General features: G+C 47.9%; 3 protein-coding genes across 5 annotated transcripts in view; 1 reads left to right on the forward strand and 2 right to left on the reverse strand.

Moving 5' to 3' along the window:
* Positions 1 to 1,010, reverse strand: part of abhd18 (abhydrolase domain containing 18) — a 12,880-nt gene extending 11,870 nt beyond the window's left edge. Inside the window, exon 1 of the mRNA XM_024283704.1 lies at positions 860 to 1,010. The gene's annotated coding sequence lies outside the window, so the exon portion shown is untranslated. The remainder of the gene's footprint in view (positions 1 to 859) is intronic.
* A 1,443-nt stretch (positions 1,011 to 2,453) lies between these two features.
* Positions 2,454 to 4,514, reverse strand: igbp1 (immunoglobulin (CD79A) binding protein 1). The gene is made up of 3 exons (XM_024283158.1): positions 4,014 to 4,514; positions 3,572 to 3,907; positions 2,454 to 3,357 (listed from the first exon to the last, which is right to left on the reverse strand). The coding sequence occupies exons 1-3, from the start codon at positions 4,479 to 4,481 to the stop codon at positions 3,112 to 3,114; spliced, it is 1,050 nt and encodes a 349-aa protein (XP_024138926.1). The 5' UTR covers positions 4,482 to 4,514; the 3' UTR covers positions 2,454 to 3,111.
* Positions 3,796 to 9,432, forward strand: tmem129 (transmembrane protein 129, E3 ubiquitin protein ligase). 3 transcript variants are annotated; one of them, XM_024283155.2, is made up of 8 exons: positions 3,796 to 3,925; positions 4,803 to 5,125; positions 6,424 to 6,482; positions 6,565 to 6,822; positions 7,050 to 7,210; positions 7,317 to 7,476; positions 7,541 to 7,613; positions 7,834 to 9,432. In XM_024283155.2, exons 2-8 carry the CDS (start codon positions 4,900 to 4,902, stop codon positions 8,016 to 8,018), a joined length of 1,122 nt encoding a protein of 373 aa, XP_024138923.1. In that variant the 5' UTR covers positions 3,796 to 3,925; positions 4,803 to 4,899; the 3' UTR covers positions 8,019 to 9,432. The 3 variants fall into 3 exon arrangements, with proteins under 3 accessions (XP_024138923.1, XP_024138924.1, XP_024138925.1); XM_024283156.2 differs by lacking the exon at positions 3,796 to 3,925 and adding an exon at positions 4,466 to 4,602; XM_024283157.2 differs by lacking the exon at positions 3,796 to 3,925 and adding an exon at positions 4,554 to 4,642.
* The last annotated feature ends 206 nt before the right edge of the window (positions 9,433 to 9,638 follow it).

Raw genomic sequence — 9,638 nt, forward strand, 5'->3', positions numbered from 1 at the left:
TATTAGCTAAACTCCAAAATAGCCACGCAAAAAAAAAAAAAATCTTAGTAAGTGCCAAAATAGTCTAAAAAGCTAGCAGAATGCCAATTTCTAAAACTTTAAAACTGTAACTTTTTAACCTAATTATAAATAATAAAAAGGCAGGAATATTATTCCAGAATAAATCAACTTAAATCTTAAATAACTTTCAATATTTTACTCTTCATAAACAAAAATGTTTTGTCCCAAATATACAAGTTAAAAATGAGTGCAAGATAACATTGGACCATTAATAACAATAAAATAAAATCATCTGGAGGGCGGGATAGAATTACCCAGAGGGCCGGATCCGGCCCCCGGGCCTTGACTTTGACAAATGTCCCTATAGAGTCTGAACCTCAAGTCTACCCTTCATGTTGTGATCATAGACTTAATATATAAGTATAGTGAGTATAGTATAGTATAGTGATCTCCAGTCTGAACTTTAAGCTCCTCCTCTTTATGCACGTGCATCAAATTGACAGAACTACTAGTGTCACTAGTGATCCCATTGTGGGCGTGACGCTCAGCGTGATCAAACCATGCTGAGTATCATATGAGCTGATTGATTTTACAGTCTGTCATCGTGAGTTTGAGACATTACGGCGTCATGACGTCACCACGGCATAACTTTAAAACGTGATGATACTGGTCTATACTATTCCTCTGAGTCTGCCTCTGATCAGAGCAAATGGTCTGTTAGACCCAGATTCCTCAGTCTGACCCGTCCGAACTCACTGGAGTATCATAAGTTTTATTTGTCACATGCGGTCAGCTGACCCGCCTCTCTCTCTGCTCAAATTCTCGTTTGGCAGAACCAGAACCAGAACAGTTTCGCTACCTCAGAGCCACAGCCGGTTCTGTCCACCTGCCAGCGGTCCTAGACCTGGTTCTGTCGCGCGCAGACTGCACGGGGCCGTCGCTCCTGGAGAACACACGGTGGCGGACAACAGTCAGTTGCGCATGCGTCAATGGTTCTGACGTCATCGCGATGGCTGCGTCCCGTTTGACAGGCTGTTTCCCGGGAAGGACACATGGGAAAGTGTCCCAGAGGAACATGGTCTGGATGGTTTTGGACCACTAGAACTAAAAATTAATGTATGTCTTCGCTAATTTTATAGTGCTACACAGTATTTAAAATAAATACATTACTATTTACAGTAAAAAAAAGGAATATAAAAAAAGCAACATTTGTTTACCATAATATTATTTAAAGTAACACCTTAATTTTTACAGTGAATTTCTGGCAACAGCTGCCTGTTTTTTTTTTTTTACAGCAAAATGTACAATATTTTTTACAGTGTGGTTATTCTGACAATCAGAATGACTGAGTGACAGCTGTTTATTTCTCTATAGAACTCTATGGGATTTTAGCTTCTTGGAACCAGCCAGAACTTCCTGTCTGGAACACGAGGGAGTTGAGAGGAGTCGCTCTGTCCAGTTCTCATATATAGTCGGTCATTGGCCACAAGACACTGAAGTTCTAAACTGCTTTGACCCTTTGTTCTGAGGTCAAAACCATCAGTGTCACATCCTGTTTCTGCTTGGACATTTGTGACTGCTTCACATTCAAGTTTCTCATCTTCTGCAGTTTTTCTCTTGGACACAAATCAAACTCCATGAGCACAATAAGATCCTTCTGCATTAAAAGTTATGCATCCAAATTTTCCAAATCTAAACCAAGATCCCACACTTTCCATGCTGACTTTAGTCTCCCTCTGAGAAGATCCCTTCCCTCCCCTAAAGGGTTGGTGTTCACATGAAAATACAGAAGCGTTTAGACCAGGGGTGGGCAAACTACGGCCTGGGGGGCATGTGCGGCCCCTCAAACTATGCAATCTGGCCCTCCAAGATAGAATAAATTATAATCATAATCCCTATTGTGCCCTGCGACAGACTGGCGACCTGTCCAGGGTGTACCCCGCCTTCGCCCATCAGCAGCCGGGTTAGGCTCTGGCACCCCCGCGACCCCGAAAGGGAAAAAGCGGTCAAGAAGATGGATGGATGGATCCCTATTGTTTTATTTTACTTGTACTTTTGGTGTTTCCCTATAGGTCATGTGTGAAAGTCAAGGTAATTAGTAACAAGTAATTATATCCGGCCCTTCAGATCAATTTATATTATTGTTATTAATGGTCTGATGTTATCTTGCACTTATTTTTTATTTTTTGACTCTGGCTAAAAACTGCATAATAATACTTAAAAGACCTCAGGGAATGCTTTTACAAAACAATAGATGGTCGAAGTAGGACTTGGAAGAGCAGGGTTTGATGAGGTCACATCCTGCCAACACGGTGACAATCACAGAGCTAAAAATCTGCTTTACAACATACCTCTTTGTTCAGCTGCAGTGACTGTTTCAAACAGGGATGGTCCTAGCCTGAAGTTTGAAATTCCCCACTCTCCCCAGAAGACAAGTATACAAGCAAAACAAATCAGACGTCAAAGTCTCCATGTTTATTTGGGTCAGATCTGCCTACAGCTCCAAACAAACAAAAATAAAACTAACAGGTGAGCAGGGGCAAGGCAAGTCAGGTGGCACACCTGACAGCTGTAAGGCGTAGACACAAGCAGAACCAAACATCCCAGGAAACATGGACCAAAAAGGTTCTTCTCCAGCTGTTCTTCCTCCTCTCGTAGGAAAAAAATGGAATCCATCATGTGCATGTGTTTAGTGCCCATTTACGCAGCCGAATCCATTTAAATCCCACCTAATATAGTTAAACCCCCGCCCACTTCAACAGTCAACAACCAGGATGACACATAAACAAAGTCCCACCCACATAACAGATGATGGTGCAGGTGTTCACACCATCGGCAAACACCTGATGGTCTACACCTCACCAGACAACAGCGGTGGCTGGACTCGAAACATGACAAAACCATGAGGGAGGGGCACTGATTTCAAAGTCCCGCCTCAACCAGAGCCTGCTCCTCTGATTGGTCAAGCATTGTCTTGTTTCTTTTTTCCATCCAGATGAGCTTACAAGAGGCCCCGTTTAACAGATTGTCCAGAGCCACAGCGCCGTCCCTGTTTCTAACATTCAGTTTTTCAGGATTACAGGGATGTCGTCCCGTTCTGGATGACCACAGTTAGCCCATGTTGTGGCGGTTCCCGTAGCCTCTGCGGTGGTTGTCCTTCCAGTCGTCCCACTCCCTGGCCTTCTGCAGGGACTGCTCGTCTTCCTTCTCCTCCTCCTCATTGTCCTCGCTATCCTCCGGTGTCTGCCTCCTCGGGATACCCTGGTCAGGCAGCTGTCCGTGTTTGGCGTGCTGCTCGTACCAGTCATTCACTGTCATGGTGGGGAGGCTCGGGTACCCGGCGCCGAACACCTGAGCCTGCCAGGAGAACCAACAAAGGACAGTTACTTCATCTGAGAAACCCACGATAGACTTCCAGAACCAGAGACCAATAGGGAAAATGGTTGGATTTGGCCGCTGAAGATGCTGGTGCTGATAGCTTAAATAACTGAAGCTAATAGCTAAAAACACTGAAGCTAAAAGCTGTCAAAGAGACAAAACGTAAACCTTTTTAGAGAGTAAAGAGGCTGACCTGGGCTGCGTCCCTGGTGAGGATGAAGGGCTTCATGGGCTGCCTTCCACGATGGGACGGGGGTTTAGATGACCCCTGCTTCATGAACTCCTGGCTCTGGAGGACCTGCATTTCCAGGTCTATGCTCTGCAGCTCCTCCAGACACACCGCCACCCATCTGCGCACGCGCAGCAGGTGGAACTCTCTGGTGACCTCGTCGTCGGCCTGTCCGCCCTCCACCGCCCTCTGGAGCTCGGACAGCCGGGCCTCCAGCTCCTTCTTCTGCCGGTACTGCTCAATTTTATCCTGCCTCCTCGTTGCCATGGCAGCCAGGCTTGGCTGACCCACAGGACCAGACTGAGAAAACAGAACAGAGTAAGTTCTGGGGAAGCAGACAGAGGTCCAAAAGACCAGCCCAGTTGTGTCTGCTTGTACCCGGAGAAGATGGGGCGCCTCTGCTTACCTGGGCTGCGTGTCCGGGTTCAGTCTCAGATTCCGGACTACCGGCCTCGGGTTCGGGGAGGTCGCTTTTGCAGAGGCCGTAGTCCTTACACCTCCGGAGGAAGTCCAGGAACAGCTCCCGGGCGGAGTGCAGGTGCTGCAGCCGCCCGGCGCGGTCGCTCAGCTTGAGCCGCAGCGCTCCGAGCAGCGCGGGCAGCAGCAGGAAGCGCAGGTCGGCCGTGGCCACCTCCTCCAGCTCCTCGTTGCGGCTGAAGAGCTCCAGCTGCGCCACCATGGCCGCCGCCTCCTCCAGCGCACTGACGCCGCGCCTCACCCGGTCCTGCACGCTGATGGAGTTCATGGGCTCGTTCGTGTGGTCCACCTCCTCGAAGATCTTCCAGCCAAGCTCCAAAAGCTCCGGCAGCTTTAGGACCCCCGAATCTGGGTCAGCCGGAGGTCCGGTTCCGCTGCTGGGCCCGCTGTCCGCCATCTTGGAGCGTCTTCTTCTCTGACGTTCGGAAGAGCCAATCACAGCCCAGAGCCGTACCGCGCACAATTGTGGCGTCACATGTTTGTTTGTTTACTGCGCAGTGACAGCCAGCCTCAAAAGTGTAAACAGAATACGTATTTATGACAGTTTTCTTTCTTTAGGTATTTGTAACTTACTTTAATTGATGTTCTGTAATGTATGCATTATGGTTTTTTTGTAATGTATATGCCGTCTGCTGGCATTCTCATGTTTTACTTGTCCTATATTGTTGTTCTGTATGTTTTGGACAATAACGTGCCCCCCCCCCCCTCTCTCTTTCAGTGACAGCTGGCCAGCAGGTGGCGGGAGTGCGTCTCTGTGCACCCGCAGAGGAAGAGGAGCAGGATGCGGAAGAGCTGGTAGGCGTTCTCGGACCCGGATGTTCCGACCCGGTTCGATCATGGAAAGCCCAGAATTGTCCTTCACGCTGGCTTACGTGGTCCTCGCGTTCTGCTTCGTCTTCACCCCGAACGAGTTCCGCGCGGCCGGGCTTACGGTGCAGAACGTGTTTGCGTCATGGCTCGGGAGCGAGGACGTTGGCTTCATCCAGTACCACGTAAGGAGGACGAGCGTGACCGCGCTTGTGCACTCAGCGCTGCCTCTGGGTCAGTCTAACACACACATGAACACCTAAACATACACACACAAACATTTGCACACACACGCGCACCTGTAAACGTGCACATGAACACAAACACAAAGTTAATCATGTACACACATGAACACTTTCACTGACTCACATATGAAAACACAACCACATGCATGAACCTACATTACACACATGCACACAAAGGTGCTCATGAACACTTGCACAAAGAAAAACACAGTCATGAACAGACACACAAATCATGCATAAACCCACCTGGGGCTCGTTTCAAGAAGCAGGTTTAACAAATCCAGAGTTCAAACCTGAACTCAGAGTTCACTGACTCAAAGTTCGCAAACACAGAGTTTGTAGGTCTGAGTCTGAGTCGATTCAATCAACTCTGAGTAGTTGGACTCAGAATCAGGTGTGAGCGTCGCAACCATAAAAAGCCCTGAGCAATGGAGCAAAGACATTAGGATTCACCATGGTAACGGGAACAAACACCAAAAGGGTTTCATAGTTTATGCTGACAGAAATTGATGTGTTCCTACAAGCATATGCGACTACGAGCACATTTTCCGCAAGAAAAGAAACACAGCTGCAGCGGTAAAACGGAGAGAGAAAATAGCTGCCAGAGTTAATGCGTACGTCTACATATGAATCATTTCAATTCAGAATAAGAACTAAATATCAGGAAAGTCATTTTGTCACTTGTTAAGTATAAGAATAGTTTTTGATCTCTCAATAATCCAACAAGTAATCTCCGTAATTGCATGAATGTAGTGGTGGAAATGTGATATCACAATGTTAAACGTTGTCAACATTTTAATGAGGAAGTCCTATGTGATCATCCTTCATTTTAACAAGAGGGGGAGACTGCAGGGAACTCTGTTTCCTGAAGGAAACCTGCTCCAGACCAGGTTACGTTGCCATAGTGATGAACTCTGAGTTCAGCTCAGCCCGCTTCGTGAAACGGGTTTGGTTTGACCCATTTTCACGGGTTTAAGTTATCTCTGTTTCTGAAACCGGAAACTCAGAGTTTTCCTGAACTCAGAGTTCCCAAACTCGGTTTCAACAAAACCTGCTTCTTGAAACGGGCCTCTGGAGCTTGAACAGATGTCTTCAACTTTGAGTCTAAACTAACAAAACAGAACCTTTCCTTGTTTCCTTCAGACTCACTTGTTTTGGAAGATCAGAACTCCACGTTACTTTTCTGTGTCTTGTCTTTGGGACAATAAAGTTTGCCTTCACTGAATCTATTTTTCTCTTCTACCCCCTCACAGGCCTCTCACGATGTTGCTGTTCTCTTCTCTGCAGGTTATTACCTGGGCATGTGTGTGGCGGCTCCAGAGAAGAACCTGGTGCTCATCCATCAGGTTGGTTCTGGTTCCTTGTCATTTGGCTGACCTGCTGCAGAGGTTCTGTTCTGGTTCTGATGTGTTGTGGGGGTTCCTGCAGGTGAGCGGCGGCTGGCGGACCTTCCTGCTGCTCTCTCTGTTCCTACAGTTTCTCAGCTGGACACTGGTCATCTACTGGTCCCGCCGTCATTGGCACAATCACCCCATCAGCCGGGCACTGCAGGCCCATGTGCGCCCCCCCTACTCCAACTGGGGCGCCGTGGCAACTAGCATCAACACGGAGTTCAGGCGGATTGACAAGTTTGCCACCGGCGTTCCTGGAGCCAGCGTGGTCGTGACGGACAGCTGGGTGCTAAAGGTGAGAGCTCTGTTTCCTGTCTGCAGAGAGAGCACGGAGGACTTCCTGTAGAGCACGTGTCAAAGTCAAAGCCCGGGGGCCGAATCCGGCCCTCCAGATCATTTTATTTTATTGGTATTAACGGCCCGGTGCCATCGTGCACTTATTTCTAACTTCTATAACGTTGACAAAATATATTTTTTATGGAGAGTAAAATATTGAAAGTTGAAAGGTTCTTCTGTCTCCAGGTGACCACCTACCACGTCCACGTGGCCCTGCAGAGCGAGTGTCATGTGACCGTGACGCAGTCCCGGCAGCACCAGCTGAGTCCAGACTCGGGCTCCCCTGTGGAGATCCTGACTCTGAGGGTGGACAGCATCAACCCTGCTGTCAGAGCCTTCACCATCAGGTACACCTGGTGCTCGTGCACCTGTCGCTCTTCCTGGTCTCAGGTGGATCTTCACGGGCTATATGCTGATTGTTTAAGCGATTGAGTCCTTTTTTTATGTTCTCAGGGTTAACTCCTCGGATTATGCAGACTTTAGGGAGAAGCTTCATGCTCCTATCAGAGTTTCTCCCAATGTGGTGATCCACCAAACCATGAGCGAGCTCTTCCTGGAGACCTTCAGGTCTCAGGTGGAACTTAACCAGGTCTACAGGCTTCCAGCAGGACAGGTGTGCAGGTAGATAAGCTCCAGGTAAATCCTTGATCTGCGAGTGACATGTGTTTGATCTTTAGGAGGTGGAGTCCTGCATCGGCTGCATGCAGGTTCCTGCAGGAATCAAGCTGGTCCGGCTGTGTCAGACTGCAGGTGAGTGCATGCACAGGTAAAGCCTGTAAATCACACGCTTCTGTGATCATGGGGGTTCTGCTTCCATCGACTGTCAACTCGTTCTGGTCCAGGTATGCTGCAGGCTCCGCCCACTTGGACCAGAACTATGGTTGTAGCTGTGCTGTAGTTCTGGTTCCGGGTGATCTCGTCCTTGCAGTGCCTCTTACATCATGTGACTGTGTGCTTTGATGCATTTCAGGACCGGATCAGGAGTCCGAGTGCCAGGAGTGCTTCTGCAGGCCCATGTGGTGCCTGATGTGTTTGGGCCGGTGGTTCGCCAGTCGCCAGGACCAGCAGAGACCTGAGACCTGGCTGTCCAGCAGAGTCCCCTGCCCAACCTGCAGATCCAAGTTCTGCATTCTGGACATTTGTACGGTCCATTAAAAGCTTAACCTGTGACTCAGGGGAGTGAATCGGACCGGTTCTGAAGATGGACTAAGTGACTCACAGACGTGAATTGAATGTGTTCTTACAGTTTGAGCTTTAACTGCCAGGTTCTGACGTCAGGTTCTAACGAGGACAATCAGAACCTCCTGACTTTTTGACAAAGCTGGTACGAGTCGGATCTTCATCATCACTGAGCTTCTTGACCCACTTGCCTGAAGGAACCAACATTCTCAAGAATTCTTTGGGATGGAGGTTCTGACCCGAGCGCTATGTGAGCGGCCCGGACATTTACCTGAGTCGTTCATGTGAGCACAAAGACTGCAATCCTAATTTATGAAGACTCAAGAAGTTGACAATTGGATTAAGTTCTGATCCAAACAGGCAGGTGACCCCTCAAACTGATTCATTCATCCATCAGCATTTAAAGGTGCTTTCACACCGAACGCAATCGTTGCGGAGGCGGCCAGTTTCAATGTTAGGTCAATGGTACAGATGCAACAAGAGGTGATCTAAAGTCGCGCGGCGCGGTTTGAGCGACGAGGTGCGAATAAGGTGGCGCGGCCAAAATGTAAATATCTGAAGTTTGACAGGTCGCCACGTCACATCTACCTATCAGGAACTCAGCTTTGGGCATGTGGCGTTTTCAGTGACTCGATCGGTGGGTGGAATACTAGTCCAAAGGGAGCGTTTTTGTCCTGAACTTTCATCTATTTCATTAACCCATTGGAGTCGCTGGGTTGCAGAGCTCATCCGGCTACTTTGGGGTGAAGGCGGGATAAACTCTGGACAGATCGGTGACTTTTGCTACTGCGGCGGAGCTCACTTGCTCAATATGTCGGCAGACGGAGAGCCGCTGCAGGGTGTGGAGGCTTCCAGCTCGGGTCTCATCAAAACATTAAAAAAAAATAAATAAAAAAAAGGTCTTCGATTTTATTTTATTTTTACCTCTCAGGTTAATATAAGACAGTGAGCCTTCAAGCTCAGACAAAGAGACACAGAAACACGGTGGAAGTGACTGTCATACAGACGCAGCCCCTGTACCGGGAAAATCTTTGAATGATAAACATATAAATCCAAACATGGAGACATGATTACTGATGTTTTTGTAGAACTCTTCACAAAAAATAAACCTGATTTCTCAACATCATTTGAGAACCAGCAAATTTGTCACATGATGACAGAGGGGCGGGGCATGCAAATTTGTCGCACGAATCGCGTTCTGTGTGAATGCACCTTTAGACTGGGAGGTTGATGGGTAGGGGGGGGAAGAGAGAGCAGAGCATGACTGTGCTCAGGAGTGTGACACTTTACCCACAAGTGACTTAAAGCCAAAGCGTCCTGTGGAGATTCAGTGATCTCTGAAAAGTATTTTCAAATGAATGTGATGAATAAACAGATCACGTGTTTATCAGTCTGTGGTGCCACAGATTTCTAAATAAAGTAAATCTTGTGCATTTCCCCACACCGTGTGCACAACTATTATAAGGCATGTGAGGTTTTATCCACAATTGCCAACTACATGTAAACCTGAATGCACATTGATTTAATGCACATTTGATGATAGGTATTTGTGTAACAAGGGAGGGCGTGGCCTAACGAGGTCAACATCCTATATTA

The sequence above is a fragment of the Oryzias melastigma genome, linkage group LG10, assembly GCF_002922805.2.
Source record: "Oryzias melastigma strain HK-1 linkage group LG10, ASM292280v2, whole genome shotgun sequence".
In the NCBI taxonomy this organism is placed as follows: Eukaryota; Metazoa; Chordata; class Actinopteri; order Beloniformes; family Adrianichthyidae; genus Oryzias; species Oryzias melastigma.

What these genes read in the sequence shown, in the direction of transcription:
- tmem129 (XM_024283155.2), top strand. Translation starts at nt 4,900, where the DNA reads ATGTTCCGACCCGGTTCGATCATGGAAAGCCCAGAATTGTCCTTCACG. An exon ending in ACCTGGTGCTCATCCATCAG is followed by an intron (nt 6,483 to 6,564) that starts GTTGGTTCTGGT and finishes GGGTTCCTGCAG; the next exon opens with GTGAGCGGCGGCTGGCGGAC. An exon ending in CGGACAGCTGGGTGCTAAAG is followed by an intron (nt 6,823 to 7,049) that starts GTGAGAGCTCTG and finishes TTCTGTCTCCAG; the next exon opens with GTGACCACCTACCACGTCCA.
- igbp1 (XM_024283158.1), bottom strand. Translation starts at nt 4,481, where the DNA reads ATGGCGGACAGCGGGCCCAGCAGCGGAACCGGACCTCCGGCTGACCCA. An exon ending in AACCCGGACACGCAGCCCAG is followed by an intron (nt 3,908 to 4,013) that starts GTAAGCAGAGGC and finishes CTGTTTTCTCAG; the next exon opens with TCTGGTCCTGTGGGTCAGCC. An exon ending in TCACCAGGGACGCAGCCCAG is followed by an intron (nt 3,358 to 3,571) that starts GTCAGCCTCTTT and finishes TTCTCCTGGCAG; the next exon opens with GCTCAGGTGTTCGGCGCCGG.